This window comes from Grampus griseus (genome assembly GCF_964374135.1).
Source record: "Grampus griseus genome assembly, chromosome: 3".
Lineage (NCBI taxonomy): Eukaryota > Metazoa > Chordata > Mammalia > Artiodactyla > Delphinidae > Grampus > Grampus griseus.
Genome location: NC_139019.1, coordinates 109,855,569 through 109,876,517, shown reverse-complemented (window position 1 = coordinate 109,876,517; position 20,949 = coordinate 109,855,569). Strand labels below are relative to the sequence as shown.

At 42.4% G+C, this 20,949-nt stretch overlaps 1 protein-coding gene and 1 long non-coding RNA gene across 2 annotated transcripts in view; one reads left to right on the top strand and one right to left on the bottom strand.

Annotated features, from left to right (window-relative positions):
• HSPA4 (heat shock protein family A (Hsp70) member 4) overlaps positions 1 to 3,380 on the bottom strand; it is a 42,687-nt gene extending 39,307 nt beyond the window's left edge. Inside the window, exon 1 of the mRNA XM_082650177.1 lies at positions 3,018 to 3,380. Coding sequence (XP_082506303.1) covers positions 3,018 to 3,124 — 107 coding nt within the window. The 5' untranslated portion in view covers positions 3,125 to 3,380. The remainder of the gene's footprint in view (positions 1 to 3,017) is intronic.
• Positions 3,381 to 3,651: 271 nt separating this feature from the next.
• On the top strand, positions 3,652 to 18,358 carry LOC309819745. Its single transcript, XR_014296469.1, has 5 exons — positions 3,652 to 3,817; positions 8,847 to 8,981; positions 10,683 to 10,737; positions 17,628 to 17,707; positions 18,227 to 18,358. It is a non-coding gene; the product is annotated as an uncharacterized lncRNA (long non-coding RNA).
• Positions 18,359 to 20,949: the final 2,591 nt, after the last annotated feature.

Sequence of the window (20,949 nt, the reverse complement as noted above, 5' to 3'; positions counted from 1 at the left end):
CACATCTTTAAAATATCAATTGGATCACCTCCCACAGCACCTAGATAAAAATCTTTAACATGATTTACAAAGCCCTGCCATAATCTAACCTGTCTTGCCTAACTTCTCTGCAGATTCAATTCACAGCATTTTTTCAAGTGGCTATAATCCTCTCAGTCTGTCAAGTGTGCCTCAGTTCTTCCTCACTTGCTATTCCTTCTGCCTGGAACAACTCTTCCTCGCTCCCACCACGAACCTCCATGGTAAAACCCTACTCATCCTCTGCGTTTCATCTTAAATGACACTTCTTTAAGAAGCACCTTCCATCACCACCCCATATCCAATTTAAATTAGGTCCCCGTCATTGCTTTCCGTACTTTCCCATCTGGACCTTTACCACAGTCAGTAATTACATATTTGTTTAGCATCTGGTTTTCTCCACTAGCCATGTCCATGATGGCAGGATCTTACTTGTTTATCAGAGTACCTTTAGTGCTTAGCACAACAGCTGGCATATTAGAAGCTACTCATTATCTGCTGAAATGAAAGGAAGCCTAAATTTGGTGGGAAAGCAAGGGTCTCTTCTAGGTAAGGCTCAACTGGCTCCTCAAAAATGGAATTCAAATCCTGTTGCACCCACAATTTTAAATGAGTTACTTTCACTATACCCAGCCCTCCAGAACCTGCATCTCATTCCACTCTCACACTAAAACAAACCTATCTCACATTCCCTGTGTACCTCTGAGATATAAATCCATTCTTCCATAATCACTACTTAAAAAAAAAAAAAAATCAACCTTTCTGCCCACCATGTTCTACTTAGCCAAAGACTCCAACACAGAAATCTAAGCTAATCGAGATCACAGTTCAAAAACTACTTGGGGGCTTCCCTGGTGGTGCAGTGGTTGAGAGTCCGCCTGCCGATGCAGGGGACACGGGTTCGTTCCCTGGTCCGGGAAGATCCCACATGCCGCGGAGCGGCTGGGCCCGTGAGCCATGACCGATGAGCCTGCGCTTCCGGAGCCTGTGCTCCGCAACGGGAGAGGCCACAACAGTGAGAGGCCCGTGTACCGGGGGAAAAAAAAAAAAACTACTTGAATGTATGGCATCCCTCTAAGTTCCTGGAAATATAGGAACATGTAAGGAAAATTACTTTTAAGTATTTAAACATATATTCTTATCACAATTACATGGTGTATCTGGTCACCCATCAAATAGTCTTTGGGACAAATTTAACTGTGATCTGGGAAGATTAAATTCTTTTCTGAAACAACTCTTTCAAATAATGAGATTCATGGTAAAACTGCTGTAGTTACTATTTGTTTAAAGGAGAAAAGGGGTCATAAGAGTCTAAAAGAAAGGACAGGAACACTTCATTCCAATATTTGGAATTCTCTTACCTTTGGAGCTAAAGTATGTTCAATTCTAGCTGGGAAAAGACCAAAAAGTTACATGCCTAACTCAGTGCTCTAGCCCTCTTAATTTCTTGAGGAAAACTATCTCTACAGATGAAGCAAACTAGGATCCAGAGAGGAAAATAACAAATAGGAAATTAATGCTTAAATACTTAAAAACTTCATTGTACAATACACTTCCCTGGAAATACAAATTAGACCCACTGTTAAAAACTATTAAGATGGGAGGGTTGGGGATTGGGCTGTGACTGCTAATGAGTACAGGGTTTCTCTTGTGGGATGATGAAAATGTTTTAAAATTGTGTTGATGGTTGCACAGTTTTGTGTCTACACTAAAAACAAACTGTACACTTTAAAAGGGTTAACTGCATGGTATGTGAATTATATCTCATTAGTTAAAAACTATAAATAAAATTGAGAAAGGAACATCAAACTGTGGTTTTGGATCTGGGATGGGTTTTGCGGGAAGCAAATGGGTTACGTCTAAAATAAGGGATAGAAATTTGATAAGTTTAAGGGAAATGTCAGTCTTCTGGGTAGCAAATATCAGTCTGGTATAGGGAGCAATCGAGTTGGCCAGAAATTGCTCAAGAAGTGTAACAAAAGGTAGGGTGAAAAACGAGCCTTAAAACAGAGGCCCTTAATGAGACACAATGAGAACCTAGCAAATAACAGAAACTTCTTAAAGAGATTCTGTCCAAGAGGAAGACAATGGATTGAAAGGTGTCTCTACGTACAAGACTCTTACCCTATCCAAGGAAAGACCTGGGTGAGTCATGATTTCTTAGCGCTGTGTCTATACTGGCTCCATAACTTACCATAGGTTCTAAAAGTCAAAGTGAGCCCCTGAGTCATTCATTAACAATTGCAGCCAACACCCTGGTTGGAATGTATTACAGTGAAAGCGGAACGCTGTTAGGGATAGGTGCGCAAAGAATGACAGCAAAGAATGACCCAACATTCAGTTCAATATACTGAAGCGACGTGAAAAACCAAAGCGAATGCAAAAGGTATCCAAAAGGCATCGATTTTATTAAATCCTTTTCTGATATCTTTCCGCGCCAATCCTATCTGGAGATCTCTGGTGCTCCGACTCCCTCTCTTCCGGGCGCCACCCCACCCCCCACTCACGTGGGACTCCGGTCTCTGCACTGTCTTACCGCCTGCCGGCAGACGCCAGACCTGTTCAATTAAACTTTTATTAAGCTCCTGCTGTGTGCAAAGCTCCCAACTCTGTGCTGGGCTTTAGAGACGTCAGTACGCCCTGGGCCTATTATGTGCCCTCTAAAAGAGAATCTCGGTCCGTCCCACATCCCGGGCCTGCCTTCCCCCCAGCTCCTACCCACAGCCTCCGCTGGTCCAAGTACCCACTCGGAGCCCTCGCTCGGCCGGCGGGCCACAGAAAAAAGGCCTCGCCCCTGGCGCAGACCCACACGGGGGGTCGCGGCCCCTAGTGACCTAAAACGCAGTGGGGGTCCACTACCCACCGGAGCCTCGGCTCGGAACGGAGGTGACTGCCCGGCCCGCGTTCCCCAAGCCGCGAGGGTCACAGACCCGAGCAAGCGCTACCTCCCCACCACCCCCCAACCCCCAGTGCACGCGGCTACCCTGGCCCACACTCACGGCGTGCAGCGGTCGCTGTATTCATTAGCGATCGTTTCGATGCCGCCGGCGCGGGCTACAGCGACGTAGCAGCTCTGGAACCCCAGATCTATGCCCACCACCGACATGGCGCCGGCTACAGCTCAGGCTCGAGCCCGGGTCCGGCCGGCAAGACAAGACACGGACCCCGGCGGGGCTGGCGCGCGTAAAGCGGGCCGCGTGGGCCAGGAAACTGGGGCTAGTGGGAGACGTGCGGAGGGCCACACAAGAGCCTAGGTTGTTAGAAGGAGGGCTGCAGCGGAGGACACTACTCAGGCCGGCTCCGGCTCAGCGGCCGCAGCCTGGGCGCCGGTAGCGGGGGCGGAGAAGATCTCGAAAGGTCTCGTCGCTACGAGAGTAAAGAAGCAGCGCGAGAACTGAGAGGGAATGTTCTCGCGAGACTCCGGGTCAGCCGCTTTTCTTCCTGAGGCCCCGCCCCCCAGTTACGTACACGTGTACGTCACTCCCAGGCCCAAGAACCTGGGAAGGGCCGGCGAAAGACAGTTGGGAGGCGGGGTTGGCCATTGAGCATGTATACGGACCCCGCCGCCGCGCTAAGGGCGGCGGCAAAGAGCAGTGGAGCACCTCCCCTTCCAGAAGAAAGTAGGACAGCCGGTTTGAGGCAAAATACTGAGGAAGCGCTTTTGTCCTACTTCCGCTTTTTTCTTTATCTCAAAGGAAGTTCTGGTTGTGGCACCTCCTACGCCACACCTTGTGTTGGGAAATGGGAGCACAAACTAATCTTAAAAGTCCAGAGGCGTCTCTCATCTGCTCTCCTTGAGGTAGGTTGGTGGGTAGAGAAGGCCGCCGTTGGAACGCGGCCTTCGGCAGTCTTAGCTAAGACGCTGTCAAAGTCAAAGACAGCGCCCTCTGCGGCGGAGGGGAGGACTCCACCCTCAAGTCCACCGCCTTGTTTTTTTCGTTCAGCCTCGTCGCACCGTTTTCTAAACCACTCCTGTCCTTAGATCAGACTGAGGAGCCTACGGCACTTAAGCCTTTCAATCCCCAACCCATTCTAAGTACATGTCTTGAGCTGGATGCAAGAGACACTGAGGTGGATGACATGCTCCTAGGTACGTTCAGACCAGCCGGTAAGTGGCAGGATGAAATGAAGCTAGCGAATCATCAGGACCCCTCGCTTGCATGGGCACCTGGAAGAGCAAGGAGTTGCTGAGAGTTATGGTGGCTTCCAGTTGTGGAGCGGAAGCCAGCTGTCAATCGGGAAGCAAATCTTTGTAATGAGCATTTCTGATAAATCGCTTAAAGATAGAAGACAGGGAATCTGAATTTCCATGTCTTCAGTAATTTGATGTGATGTCTTATTCTAAGTATTTACTTTGTAAATACTTAAGCATTGTATAAGCTTCAACCTCACAAAACCTGAATCCAGTACAAGAGTAGCTAGACAGGTAAATGGGGTCCCAGTACCTGGTGGCAAGTTTGTCCACACATAATGGGGGAGCGGAGGCGAAAGGGCAGAGAAAATTTTTTGTTTAAATTTTTCTAGTCTTGCCATAAAATATGAATTTTATTTCACATCTGCTGCCTAAGAAGGTACCTCAGTCTCCAGGAGCAATGCCCAAAGCCCACGTTGGGTGCCTTTAAACTTGCTAATCACCACACGGTTCTCACATTTTGGCTAAATCAAACCTGTTTTTGTCTTCAAAAACAAGCACTGAGTGCTCCCTGAGGCTGTAATAGCAGGTGTGGAGGGAGGAAGAAAAAGCCTTTGAAAAATAGAACAAGGACAAACAGATGCTTGTACACCCATATTCACAGCATTATTCACAATAGCCAAAAGGTGGAAACAACCCAAATGTCCGCTGATGCATGAATGTGTTTTCAAGATGTGGTATATACGTATGATGGGATATTATGCAGCCTAAAAAGGAACAAAATTCTAACACGATGCAACATGGATGAACCTTGAAAACATCATGCTAAGTCAAAGAAGCTAGACACAAAAAAAACAAATATTGACTAATTACATTTACACAAGGTGCCTAGAATAGGCAAATTCATAGAAACAGAAAATAGAATAGTGGTCACTAGGGGCTGGCTGGTAGGAGGGATTGGAGAGTTACTGTTTAATGGGTACAGAGTTTTAGTCTGGGATGATGAAAAAGTTCTAGAGTTGGATAGTGGTGCTGATTGTACAACAATGTGAATGTACATAATGCCACTGATTTGTACACTTTAAAATGGTTAAAATGGTAAGTTTCCTTATGTATATTTTACCACAATTTTAAAAGTAAAGAAAAATAAGAAAAATTGTACTTGACCTTCCTTCCTCTATCTCCTATTTTTCTCCCACCTAGGAGGATATCAATAACACCAAAGATGTTACTGGCTTTACCTATGACAGAGTCCTGTCTCCATCTGTCTACTCTGGGGTATTAAGCACTGGACAAACAAGCCAGTCTGTAAACAGATAGGGTAGGGGGTCCACAGAGAAAGAGAACCAGGCATGGCTTTCTTGACGTAAGAAAAGCCATATTTGGCCGAAGCCATTTTTTGATCTAAGCCTGGCCACAATGCTTGTCGTTGAACAGGTCTCAGTAATTAATGATCGTAAGGGAAGTGAGGGAATGCAGGAACAAAGGAGGAGCAGTCAAGAAACAGTAGTTCAGCAATAAAACAGAGTCCTAGTTCCTCCTCAAGGGATGTACATAATATGATACACATCTTCAAGTTCTACAGGAACTAAGGCCCCCACCCAGATGGAGGATGGAATGATGTTGATCTTTTCTGACACTTGTGGCTTTAATCACCTAAAGCTTTGTCCCAGTTCAATGTTAAAAATCTCCTCAGCTCAAGCCCCTTCATGAATATGCATATACCACACAAGGCCTTTCATGGATATGCACGTACTCTTGGCTTAAAACTTCCCCAGTTTTGCTGTTCAGGGAGACGCTGCTTTGGGAAAGATCCCCGGTGTTCTCCTTTCTAACTTCAAGTAATAAATCCTTCATTCTCCATATCTTTGGCTTGGTTGTGTCTTTTGGCTCAACACCCACCAAGAGGGGAACCCAGTTTTGGGGTAACAAGCCTGACCTAGGCTGAAGTGCCTAAACTACCTAGAAGATCACTACGTCTGGGTTGTGGACTCTGTCTCTGCCTTCCATCTTGTGCGAGGCCTCCCCAGCCTTTAGCTAAACTGGCAAAAAACATCCCTATCTTTTTGTGTTCCAACTTCATACCTACCTGCCTTATTTGCCTTGGCACTGCTTTCAGTTTAAAATACCATTGGTTCTATCAATCTTTTGAACAATTTGTCCTTCTCAAAATGAAGCATAACATCAGTTACAGAGAGCACTCTTCCTGCTAAAAATAGTGTATTTGATCATCAAACTTATAGCTCAAGAGGCTATTCTGGGATATTTAAATAAATGAAGTCAGAAAAGGTTATTTAAGAATTCCAAAGAATCTAGAGGAGCAAGTTTCCAAGAATCGATTGTGAAGCAGTAAAGTTGCCAGAATATTTAATGTTAAAGGCACCATGGGTGTAGCACAAGTTCTTTTCATTTAGCAGAGCATCTTGAGTATTTTAGAAGGAAGTTGTTAAATGCCTTTCTCTGATACAACGATGAAATTTAGTTCTAAGCAATTAGCAAATTTTTTGTCTGTTTGTTTTCAGTACACAGTGTTCATAGCCTGCCTACCACAAGACAAAAGTTTCTCAGTCAGTTGGGAATTCATAGTCTTCCCTGCCAGGTGTCCAGTGGAATCCTGTTCTATATTCTGGAGCAGGTTCTGGAATCATTTGCTTCACAAGTAAGCTACAAACTCAGATAATGGTGTTTTCTGGCTTCCCTGATATCACAGTGAGTGGACCAATGCCCTTAGCAGAACCAGCGCTCCTTTCTTAAACTCTAAAACTCTAACAACTCAATAATAATGGTAATTACTTCATCTCTAGCTCCTACAGTATGTGCCAGACATTGTGCTGAGTGATTTGGATATCATAATCCATTTAATCCTCACAGCATACCCATTAGGTGGGTGTCATTTTCCAATTTTGAAGATGAAAAAACAGACCTGATGAGGTTAAAGAGCTTGTCCAAGGTTATATAACTTTTAAAACTCCAATTTCAAAATGGCCTCCTACAACTACACCACTGTTTTCTTTAAGCTCATGTTCCTTGTAAAGGCTCCATAGAGTAAATATGGGAAACAAAAGAATAAGAGAAATTAATTCAACTAGTCATTCATTGTAGACCTTTTGGAATACTTTCCTTACTTTCAGTGTTTTTGTTATGTATATATGATGGTTGAATTTGGTTGTGCCTTTTTTATTAGGTTAAACCAGCCTTTCCCAAACTGTGTTCTATGAGATATGAATAGGTTAATAATGTCATTTTGGGCTTCCCTGGTGGCACAGAGGTTGAGAGTCCGCCTGCCGATGCAGGGCACACGGGTTTGTGCCCCGGTCCGGGAAGATCCCACATGCCGCGGAGCGGCTGGGCCCGTGAGCCATGGCTGCTGAGCCTGCGCGTCCGGAGCCTGTGCTCCGCAACGGGAGAGGCCACAGCAGTGAGAGGCCCGCGTACCACAAAAAAATAATAATAATAATAATAATAATGTCATTTTAAAGACTCTGAGAAGTCTAAAGAAAACCTGTTTAAATGTTGTTTAATTATAAGTACAAGTATAACAAGCATAAATATAAGGAGTTGTAGGGCACAATTTAGTCTCCTGGTTTTTTCCCTCAAGTATTTTTCTAATCTTAACACTCTTCTGATATAGAAACTACCATTACAGTTCACTCCTAGCCCCAAATTCGCTGAAATCCTAGTGTCCTTCCTCACACTATTATACCGTCTGCTTACATAGTAGCACTATGATCTCATTCTGAGGTCCTTTCCCAAAGCCTCACTCTTTTGCCTTTATTCGGGCTGATTACACTTATACATACGTCCTGCAGTATCATCAGTATCCCAAACCTTTCCCTCTTTGTAATCTTAAAATGCTGGGTGAACTTTGCAAAGATTTCTCCAGGCCACACAGACTGATACCATCAGGAAATTTTAACCCCTTCATCTAGGTCTCTTGATCACTGATAATTTTCCTGACCTGATTCATAGCCTCCTTACCTATAAGCTCCACCCTCTCCTCAACCAGCCCCAGACTCAGCCTTCTTCCACCTCTATAGCAGCTGACATTCCAACTCCACCCCCAAAGTCCATCCTCTTGGTCTGGTCTGCTGAGACCAGAAACGTGACTCTCACCTGCTCAGACTCACCTGCTCGGCTGGGCTTTGCTCTGGCTTGTCCTGTTCCTGAGTACAGAGGGACCCCCCCAGGGAGCTATCCTGCCATCTCATGTCTGCAAATTACAAAACTCTTTTACCATCTTTTGTTTAAAGTGTCAAATTCATCAGGACTCAGTGTATCCTGTGCTGGTTTCCCTTCAGCTAAATACAGCTTCTTTGTCTCAGGACAGAATGCTCTTTGCTTCTTGCTCTAAGACTCAAGGACAATGATTTTAAAAGGCCCTGTGGCCTCAGATAATAATTCACTTTTCAGGTTTCCTGATTAAAGAGGAATCTGGGGTATGAATATGTGTAATTTGATAAAGAATCAGTGTTACTATGAACAGTGTTACTATGAAAAATTTCATGTGGCACTCTGCCCAGGCATGGCGTCACAACCACAGGAGGACCATTTATTTTCTTGTGGACATGTAGTTAATGTTCAAATGCAAAGTGAGTTCAAAATCTAAATATATCACAGACGATTACAGTTTGACACTTGAACGCCAGCAGTGCAAGCTCTAACTCAGAGGAGAGTGACTAACATGTTTTCCTGGCAGTGGCACAGGAATCCATCCCCATGGCCAAAGGCAGCAGCAACAGCTACAGCAGGCTGAAACAACAGAGGGGATGACTTGAGCTCACTGGAAGCATCAGTTTCTCTTCCAGACAAGACAAAGACAAGCCTGAAAAAGGTAGCGGGAAGAAACTTCCACTATGGAGATACTATGAAACAAAAAGCATGATAAGAACTTTATGTATTCTTGAAATGCTTTGAAAGAATAAGGCACTCAGCAAAGAGTAGAAATGAGGTTAATAAGTCATTCTTCAGAAATGGATGACTGGCCCTTTAAGAATACTATTTAATCTATTAAATATGGCCATATTTTGTGCCATTTCCACTGAAGGCAAGAGTTATTTTTGAAAAGAGCAATGAAAAGATCCCAGCTGAATATCCTTACTTGATTCAGTAGTTTGTGCCAGTGAACAGAGCTTGGGATATCTTTTTTTATTGCAATAGTACTAGCACTTGTTTTGAGAAGTCAGGAAAGCGTAGTATATTCGTCTTTCTCATGTCATCTTACCCCTAAATGAGATGAGATCCAGGGCCCCAAGAAGGCCCCATCACACTAAAAGATCTCTTCCAGTCATTTAGAGTGTCAGTAGAGTGACAAAAATGCCTCCATTAGGGCTTCTCTCTTATGTTCTTTCTTAGGGCTTCTTCTCTAAAAGTAAAATCCCCTTCTAAAGCAGAGAGGACACAGTGACAATCTGGCATCTCCATGTAAACAAACAGAAAGTAAAACTACGTGGTTGAGAGGAAGTTCATGAATGAGCTCCTCACTCCACCCCCTGCCCCCCACCTCTCAATCACACACACATAGCACTCAGCCTTTACTTTCAGATCCCTTAGGTGGGTTACTTTCTCTAGAATTTTCAGTGGAATTTCCTAAAGCACTGAAATATTTGAGAGCTGCTGGTGCTTGTGAAGCAAGGCTGGGCACTTGCCCTGCCTCTGTGAGAAGTAGCTCCCTTTGACTAAAGGCGTGGTTGCTGGTAGCAGAGACATTCTGTTCCCTCTATAAGAGGCAACACAGTGTAATGAAGCAGTAATAATTACAGCTGTGATACTGGTACCAGAAAAGACAAGGACAAACAGAAATAAAATTCCAGAAACATATCCAAGTATGAGAATCCAGTATATGATACTTGGCATTTCACACTAGTGAGGGAGAGGAGGTGTTGGGATATTAGCTAACCATTTGGGAAAAAAATTTTAGATCCCTACCTCAAACCGTATGCAAGAATATATTCCTGATAAGTCAAATACTTAAAGGTTTACAAATTAAGTTTCAAAAATAAAAACATAGACATATGGGAACATATGTTTATGTATGACTGATTCACTTTGTTATAAAGCAGAAACTAACACACCATTGTAAAGCAATTATACCCCAATAAAGATGTTAAAAAATAAATAAATAAAATAAAAACATATGATTACCAGAAAATAAAGGTGAATATATACATTATATATATTTATGCAACCACACACACACATAATGATCTTTTGTAAGGACAACAACAAAAGACAAAAACAGTAAAAGCAAAGATAGAAAAATGAATGCAGAAAAGACCGTAAACAAAATGAAAAGCAATAAATACAAAGTTCAAAAAGATTACCGCCAGACTGTAAAATTAGCTAACTTAGTTAACTTGTAAAAGATTGTAGAAGATTGATATCACAAATGGTATTTGTTTGGGAGAGATGCAAATGATTTCTATCTGGTAGAAAAGATACTCCCAAAGATTATGCTTTCATTGCCCTGTAGAACAATAACAGGTTTTGTATTTAACTTAGCAATCTAATTTCAGCATTGTTTCTTTCACTTCAGGATCTTGAGTTCTCCATTGAATGATCTTTACTCTCCTGCTGGTCTCCTCACTGAGGTAAATAAATCACTGACATAGCCTCACTATATATATTTGTATGTTTTTAACTTTTTAAAAATTATATACTTTGTCCTGAAAAAGTTAAACATAGAATTACCATATGATCCAACAATTCCATTCCTAGGTATAAACCTAAAAGAATTGTAAACAAAGACTCAAACAGATACACGTACACCAATGTTTACAGCAGCATTATTCACAATAGCCGAAGTGTGGAAACAAACTAAGTGTGCACCAACAGATGAATGGATAAACAAAATGTGGTATACACATGCAATGGAATACTATTCAGCTATAAAAAAGGGATGAAATTCTGATATATGGTACAATATGAATAAACCTTGAGAGCATTATCCTAATTGAAATAAGCCAGTCACAAAAGGACAAATGTATGACTTCCTCATATATGAGGTACCTAGAATAAGCAAATTCATAGAACATAGAATGGAGGTTACCATAGGCTGTGGGAAAGGGTGAATCAGAGTTATTTTTTAATGGGTACACAGCTTGGGGTTTTTTTTGGGGGGGGTAGCATTTTTCTGTTGTTTTCTTTTTTTTAGAAGATGTTGGGGGTAGGAGTTTTTTAATTAATTTATTTATTTTTGCTGTGTTGGGTCTTCGTTTCTGCGCGAGGGCTCTCCCCAGCTGTGGCAAGTGGGGGCCACTCCTCATCACGGTGCACGGGCCTGTCACTATCACGGACTCCCTTGTTGTGGAGCACAGGCTCCAGACGCGCAGGCTCAGCAGTTGTGGCTCATGGGCCCGGTTGCTCTGCAGCATATGGGATCCTCCTGGACCGGGGCCCAAACCCACATCCCCCACATCGGCAGGCAGACTCTCAACTACTGTGCCACCAGGGAAGCTCTCTGTTGTTTTTGTTTGCTTGTTTTCGACCGCGCCGGTGAGGCTTGCTTGATCTTTTTTTTTTTTAATGAATTTATTTATTTATTTTTGGCTGTGTTGGGTCTTCATTGCTGCGCGGGGGCTTTCTCTAGTTGTGGTGAGCGGGGGCTACTCTTCCTTGTGGTGCACAGGCTTCCCATTGCGGTGGCTTCTCTTGTTGCAAGCACGGGCTTTAGGCACGTGGGCTTCAGTAGTTGTAGCATGTGGGCTCAGCAGTTGTGGCTCACGGGCTCTAGAGCAGAGACTCTAGAGCACAGGCCTAGTTGCTCCACAGCGTGTGGGATCTTCCCAGACCAGGGTTCGGACCTGTGTCCCCTGCATTGGCAGGTGGATTCTTAAGCACTGTGCCACCAGGGAAGTCCCGGCTTGCTGGATCTTAATTCCCTGATCAGCGATTGAACCTGCGCCCTCGGCAGTGAAAGCACCGAGTCCTAACCATTGGACTGCCAGGGAATTCCTAGGTACACAGTTTCTATTAAGGATGATAAAAAATGTTCTGGAAATGGATAGTGGTAATGATTGCCTGACATTGTGAATATACTTAATGCCATTCAATTGTATACCTAAAAATGGTTAAAATGATGAATTTTATGTTTTGTATACTTTTCCACATTAAAAAATTTTATTCTTTGACAACAACTTGGGAAGAAATATCCTTAAGGTATGTGACATCAGGGACTTCCCTGGTGGTCCAGTGGGTAAGACTCTGCACTCCCAATGCAGGGGGCCCAGGTTCAATCCCTGGTCGGGGAACTAGATCCCACATGCATGCTGCAACTAAGAATCCCGCATGCTGCAACTATGAGCCTGCATGCCACAACTAAAAGATCCTGCATGCCACATTAAAGATCCCACGTGCCACAGCTAAGATTCAGTGCAGTCAAAATAAATATTTTTTTTAAAAAAGGTATGTGACATCAAATATTCTTTATATATACATACTTGTCGTAATTCAATCATAAAAAATGGACCAAAGATTAGAAAACAAAGTTCACTAAATAATAATACATAAGGTCCCACAAGCCACATGGTGCAGCCAAATAAATAAAATAAAATGGTTTAAAAGAAAGAATAAGTACAAATGGCAAATAAACATAAAATGTTCAGCTTCACCTGGGATTTTTTAAAATGTTAATTAAAACAACAGTGAAATTCTATTCTTTATAGCATATTGGAAAAACTATGATATAAAACAAACTGCAATACACCTTACTGGCAAAGGTATCAGGGAAAATATGATCTGGTTCTGTCGTTCTAGAGAGCATTTTGGGAAAAGTGTGCATACTCTGTGACAAGAGTTCTACTGCAAGGAATATATCCTTACAAAATGATGGGCAAGCATACTTCCCCTGTGTATACAAGAGAGGGAGTATAGTAGACTACTTAACCCTACAGCCTGGGCTTGAATACCAGTTCCAAGTGGCTTATAGTCTACAAGCCTCAGTTTCCTCACCTACAAAATGGGGGAAATAATAGGACCTACCTCATAAGATTGATGTGACACATAAATAAGAGTTATTATAAAATGTACATTACCTGACACAGAGCATATGCTCAAGAAATATTAGAGGTGGTCGTTACTGTTGTTGCTCTAATAGGATATTGTGTGAGATTTTTCCCAGTTGTCCCAGAATTGGTGATTAGGGCCCACAGGTGAGAACAAAGAAGTGAAAACTAACCTACACCCTTAAGAAAATTGCCAGTAATTGGAGCCAGGCAACTCCCCAAGAGACTAAGCAGAAACAGGCTAGACATTACCAGCCTCCTCCCTACTCCAACCACCCCACCCTTCCAGGTCTCTGTAGAAGTGAGGAGGAGTGAAGGGCACTTGGTGATTTGCTTTGCGGGGAGTGCAGAATTACTTCATGATGAGGAGGGATTTTCTCTTCCCAGCAGGAGAGAGGCAGAAGGTGCTCTCTCTCCAGGGAAAACAAATGAGAAGGGAGGCTCTTGTAAAGACTGGAGAGAGGTACATAGGGAGGGGAGACCTCCATTCCATGCCTTAGTTGGCCATTTGCTGAGGCAGCATGCTAGCCAGTTTCCCCCTTTGAACAAAGGAGGGGCAAATATGAACAAAAGAAAAGAAAACTGAAGACAGCAAGCTATATGAAGGGACCAAGAGAGGAAAGTAATATGGTGTGACAAGGAAATAAGTATTCCCCCTGGATCTACCGCACGTTAGAAGAGGTGGCTGAACTTGAACTGTTTCACCAGACCCTACCCAAGAAGCTGCTGGCTGGGAGAGACCCTTGCAACAGGAGGCAGCAGTTGAGAAGGAATGGTCAAGCTGGAGCTGGGATCCCCTCATCAGGGAACTATGGAGTAGGAGGCCCAGAGGGGTCCTCCAAGGACATCTATCCTGGACATGTGCCACACAGTGGGTATTAGCACAGAGACCCATCAGCATAGACTAGAGAAAGAGGGACAGTCAACAGAGAACCTTACAGACACACTCAGGCAAGTATAAAACCTTTTGATTCCAGATTTCTATTATTTGAAGCTAAAAGTATCTTAATATACTTCTTTCTCTGTAGACCCAATTTCTCTCTCTTCATGTACTGGCTGCCTGTCAGCTCCGAATGTACATGTTTCAAGTCCAGCCCTATGCAGAGATGAAAACTGAAGACCTTCAGTTCTATTATAAAATTCCCAGGTAATGGTCCAGCTTGGCTCAGTCAAACTGGTTCAGTCAGGTATACCTGAGAATACAGGGTCACTAATCCCAGTCTCGGAAGACTGTGTCATCATGAGCTGGAAAGGCACCCCACACATGTCTCACAGTGTTGATGCAGTGGAAGAAGATGTTGTCCCAGAATCCTAGAGCACTGAGGAATCCAGATAGTCCTGGGTGGGCTTTGAAATAAACATTATATATATAGGGGAGGGCATTTACTATACTTCACTTTCCAGAGAGCTTCACAAGGTAATGTGTAGGGACTGTGGGAGTTTGGAAGGGCAGAAGGAACTGGATCTGAGAAGAAATGAGAGAGGTCATTGATTGCCACAGAGAGAGAGAGTGGTCATGTCATCTACAATGTGACCACCCTTTACAGCAGCCCATAAATCTTCAGTAAAATCATGAGCCACTTGGTGTGATGGGATTTCTGGTGGGCACATGAAAGGGGAATGCAACTTCATAACCAGGTGTGACCTGGGGCAGGAAACTAAGAGGAATTAAACCACTAGAAGAGTAGAGTAGTCTTTGAATTACCCCAGACCCTGGATATCAAAGCCAGGTTTACCCAATTCTCTAAGTGCACTGAAGCCTCTAGGTGACAACTGGGTTACGATTTTAATGGCAGGGAAAAAGAAGGAAACCACAAAAGATTTCACCAATAGCAGCGTGATTAAATAACCTGTGATTAAATTAAATCTGGCTAACTATCAATACAAGTTAGAATCCTGATCCTTCACAGGATGGGGCTTCTGTGCTTTTTCTGCAGTTGGCCTGGTGAAATGGAGCAGTGAGGAATTTCAAAACTCGCGGATGTTCTTTAGATTCTAAGACTTCTAGTCTATATTTGCTTCTTTGGAATCAAATTTCCCTGGAACTTTATTACAATGGTCTATTTTCTTACCATACTGATTCATATACCTTCAAGCCTTAAAGCTCTTAGATGGTGGGAGCAGGGATTTCTGTGACCTCTAGCCCACATTAAGGCAAATTGGGCTTTGAGGGAGAATGGGAGAAGTGGCAAGTACTCTGAAAAAAGTTGTCGAAAACAGAATGAAGGGACTTCCCTGGTGTCGCAGTGGTTAAGAATCTGCCTGCCAATGCAGGGGACGTGGGTTCGATCCCTGGTGCAGGAAGATCCCATATGCCACGGAGCAACTAACCCCAAGCGCCACAATTACTGAAGCCCGCGAGCCACAACTACTGAAGCCTGCGTGCCTAGAGCCCGTGCTCCGCAACAAGAGAAGCCACCGCAATGAGAAGCCCGTGCACCGCAACGAAGAGCAGCCCCCACTCGCTGCAACTAGAGAAAGCCCTCGTGCAGCAACGAAGACCCAACGCAGCCAAAAATAAAATAATTTTTTTAAAAAAGAAGAAAATCAGAGATATAATTTAAAAACAGCCCCACTTTCTAAATGCAATAAGTATCTTCATGTAAAAATTATTGGGATTAAAATTCACTTTGAGGGAGTTCCCCGGAGGCCTAGTGGTTAGGATTTCAGGCTTTCACTGCTGTTGCCCGGGTTCAATCTGTGGTCGGGGAACTGAGATCCCACAAGCTGCGCAGCGCAGCCAAAAAGGAAAAAAAAAATTCACTTTGAGGATTTAGCAATGATAAAAAGCCCTTCATATGGATGCTAAACAGACTTACTGGGGTGATCATTTAGTACTATATAAAAATACAAGTCATTATGTTGTACACCTGAAAGTAATACGTGTCAATTATACCTCCCAAAAAAAGTCCTTCATGACATCTATTTTTAAATGGATTCATGAAACTTCACTGAAGAAAATGGAAAAGAAACAGAATAGTTAGTTTTTTTATTTGTTTGTTTGTTTGACCATGACATGTACCTTGCAGGATTGAACCCAGGCCATGGCAGTGAAAGCGCTGAATCCTAACCACTAGACCACAGGGAACTCCCAACAGTTAGAATTTTTAAAATGCAGAGACAGGGCATAAATGTTTTGTCACAAAAATAATCCTGGTTCAACATGTAATGAATGGAAAGGTGTATAATACCTAAAATGGAGAAGATTTACAAATGCTGGTAATACTTGGAAATTTGAAGCAACTCTTAACAATGTCTGGAGTTGATTCAAATTTTCCAAATTCTCAAAAGATTGCTAAAAACCAGATGGTGCAAAAAGAAAATCTTTATAGCAAATTTACCCATAGCAAGTACAAGAAAAGGATCTGTTGACAACTCCAGAGCCGTCTTGAACTTGAAGCACTATATAAAGTGCTTCTCACAAAAAATTTAAGTGCTCTTAGGATGTACCTGCTTTTTTTAGAAAGAGGCTATCTTGCCGCTCTTATTCATTAAAAAAATGTAATTACTATTTTCTGTTTTGCTTTAGACACCACATAAACTGAATCTTGATTTAGTATTTTTCTGATTAGCATTCTAATGAAAAATGATTTAGAGGTATTTATTTTTAAGTATTTTGGCCAACTTGGGTTTTTTCACTAGTAGCACTAGTAACGTGGAAAAAAATTTAAAAAGCTTTTATCAGTTGTTTTATCTATCACAGAAAGGAGTGTTTGGTATGGTAAAATATTACTCACTTCATATTTTTTAAACCTTAGGATATACATTCAAAGACAATACTAAATTTTTACAAATGTTTAATCTATGTACACATAAGGACCTAAAAGTAAATTCTGTGTTTTTCCATATTTTTTACATTTACCAGAAGTAAAACTTTTCTTTAAAAGTCAAAAACTTAAGAAACAATTCTGTCTAGAAATAATTCTGCCACAACTAAGAGTTTGCATGCCACATCAACTAAATCCCACATGCTGCAGTTAAGACCCGACACAGCTAAATAAATAAATAAATAAAATTCTCGAGAAACATTGTCCATGATATTTTAAAATGTGTTAGAATTAGTTAAGTTTCAGTTGTGGGACTTCCCTGGTGGTGCAGTGGTTAAGAATCTGCCTGCCAATGCAGGGGACACGGGTTCGAGCCCTGGTCCAGGAAGATCCCACATGCCGCAGAGCGGCTAAGCCCGTGTGCCACAACTACTGAGCCTGTGCTCTACAGCTCACGAGCTGCAATTACTGGAGCCCACGGGCCCACGCATCGCAACAAAGAGTAGCCCCCGCTCGCTGCAACTAGAGAAAGCCTGCGCACAGCAACAAAGACCCAACACAGCCAAAAATAAATAAATAATTTTTTTTTTTAAAAAAAGAAAACCTCAAACATCTCTACATGTAGATAGTGGAAAGTAACATGCATTGTTTTCTCAATCTCTATTTTAAGTTTTTCCGTAATGAAAATGGATCATTTGTGTTTTAATAAAGGCAGGAGGGGTGTGGTTTCAAGACTCGAGCTCAAACCGGGATAAAGTCATTTTTGCCTCAGGACCCACGTCGCAGAAAAGGTACACTAGAGGGGGTGGGCGGCCAGAGACATTCGATGAATGAGGGTATGTCTGGAAGAAATATTAGATCATCATTCCAAATTTCACATGAACTTTAATAAATCAACCATCATATATCTGACCTTGCAATTAAAATGTTTGGATTTAGAGCACAGAAGTTTATATCCTCCTCACCAGAAAAGGGAGAGAGAAAGAGAGCTGAGATGGGTATTTTCATTTCAGCTAGTTTCCTTTGTGTTTTTTTTTGTTTTTTTTTTTCCTTTGTTTTTGCTATATGACATTTCTATTTTAAAAAAATATTTAAATATTTATTTATTTATTTTTGCTGCTCTGGGTCTTAGTTGTAGCACACAGGACCTTTTTTTTTTTTAACATCTTTATTACAGTATAATTGCTTTACAATGGTGTGTTAGTCTCTGCTTTATAACAAAGTGAATCAGTTATCCATATACATACGTTCCCATATCTCTTCCCTCTTGCATCTCTCTCCCTCCCACCCTCCCTATCCCACCCCTCTAGGTGGTCACAAAGCACCGAGCTGATCTCCCCACACAGGATCTTTTAATTGTGACATGTGAGCTCTTAGTTGTGGCATGCATGCAGGATCTAGTTCCCCAACCAGGGGTCGAACCCGGACCTGGGAGCATGGAGTCTTACCCACTGGACCACCAGGGAAGTGCCTATATGACATTTCTAAATGTTTGGCCACCTGTAGGCCTTTGTAAAACACGTTACCTCTCCCACTGTTGTCTACTTGTGAAAAATTTTACATGGAAATATCTTATGAAGAGGTCCTGTTATAGGATATAATGTACAGCTTTTGTTTTTTCTGCTCAGCATTCATTCCTTAAAGTATTCGTCTGATCTTCTTCATTCTGGTGGCTTGCTAACTGTGGGATCCCACCCTCTACCAGAGGGATGGGCACATCTCACTAAGAAGCCAAGCAAACTCCTACAAGGGAACTTCACTGTTGAAATGAGGCACACAGGTACCACAGGGGGTTGGACCTGATCATCTGCTGGCAATTGCCTAAAAAGGTAGCACACAAGCTCCTATGACTAAGATCTGGACTTTTCTGGTTCAAGGCCTTCTCAAGGCTGTACTTCCTCTTTCTAAATTATGAGCCAGCCAATAAACTACTAATAAAGTCTTTGTTTATTTAGCCAAAGTTTTGTTTTGTGTTTCTTGCAATTGAATCCTAAAATATATAAGGGCATTCATTCTATATTATCGCAAAATACAGTCATTCCTCAGTATCCTCAGGGGCTTGGTTCCAGGACACTTTCCAACGCCCCCGAAAAATCCGTGGATGCTCAAGTTCCTTATACAAACCAGTGCAGTATTTGCATAAAACCTACACACATCCTCCTGTGTACTTTAAATCATTTGTAGATTATTTGTAATACCTAATACAATGTAAATGCTATATAAATATATACATTTATATAAATTTATACATTATAAATGTATAAATTTATGCATTTATACATTTATATAAATGTAAATGCTATATAAATATACATTGTAAATACATGTAAATACTATGTAAACAGTTGCCAGTGCAAATTCAAGTTTTGCTTTTTGGAACTTTCTGGAATTTTTTCCCCAAATATTTTCATTCTATGGTTGATTGAATCCATAGATACCCAACCTGCAGATAAGGAGGGCTGACTATAAACAAAACTGGCTAGAGGGGAAGGAGAGTTGTATAATGGAAAAAGCTCAGGGCAGTGGGCCTTGGATAAATCACTTAACAAAGAGGTCTGAGTCTCAGTCCCTTAATTTGTAAAACGGGGATCCTCTGGGGGCAAGGCACAGAAACTTGACTTGAACCATCTTACTCACAAAAGAGATTTACTGAAGGAAGGCTGTGATAACCCAAAGAATCAAAGGAAAAGGCAATCAAGTCTAGGTAGGTCTTTCTGTCTCTCTTCTCTACTTCTCTCAGCATGTCAACTTCCGTTTCTCCTAAACCAGCAAATCCTGGACTCAAAAGCACACAGCTTTATATCACAGCAAGGCATGTCATCAAGGCCCAAGGACCCGAGCAGCTGTGTATGAAGATGAGAGAATACGATACAATTTTTGAGTATTTAGTTTTCAAGCCCCCTTGGAAAGTGGAAATAATTGAGGAAGGCAGCTCTTAGCCCACTCCAGGGAGCTTTAGGCACCACTCTCACCCACAAGCCCAGAGGTGGATGGAAGGGCCATCCTTTTTTTCATTTGGAGAACCAGAACCTCATATCCACAGAGGCCCGAATGGCTTTCCACCAGTCCCCTTGCATGGCCACTCCCCTTTACAAAACAAATGGTCTCCCTGCTCTGAACCTCTCCCTTACTTAACCAAGTTAGTCAAATTCTCTTATCCTACTGGAAGGAGAAGAGCTCTTTTTGTGGTACGCAAAGGCATATGAAGGAAGAACCCACATTTGATTTTGCACCAGGGTCCAATTTTACAGCACTTTTTCCTGAATAGTTGCAATAACTAGTTGTAAAACATAATGAAAGGGCAAAAACCTTTAAAGTTGGTGGATCTGTTCTCTCCCCTCTTCCTGATGCTGGTGGAGCTAGTTTCCATTGTGGTTAGTCTCACATTCTTATGAAAACACATTCACCAACTTCTGGTGCAGGATTGTAACAGGGAAGAACTAAATCGGACTCCATGTTGGATCTGTTTCTTTGACTGTAACCTTTGCTCTCTGTTGCTTTTGTTATTATAATCATACATAATGACCTGCCACAGGGAACCCTGCCCCTCTGCCTGAATGTTAAAGTGCCTTTGTTCAGGTCACAGGGAGACAATCTGACCCTGCCCACCTGTGAATGGCTGCAGAAAAGAAGAAATTAACACATCCCCTTCCCGATCATGGCCAAGCCAGATAAAACTAATGCATTACCTTTTTACTTTACTTCCTCACCTCCTCCCCCTCTCTGTTCTATAAAAGAAACTGGCATCCAGACCCCGATAAGATGGTTTTTGGGAGACCCTAGTCTGCAGTCTTCTTGGTGTGCCGGCTTTCCGAATACAGTCGCTGTTCCTTGCCTCAACACCTCATCTCCCGATTTATTGGCATGCCGTGCGGCGAGCAGAGTGAGCTTGGACTCGGTAACAGGATCAGCTACATAATATATAGGGCCCAGTACAAAATTAAAATGTGAGACTCCCTGTTCAAAAGTTATTAAGAATTTCAAGACAGCAATAGCAAAGCATTAAGCCAAGTGTGGGACTTTTCTAAGCACA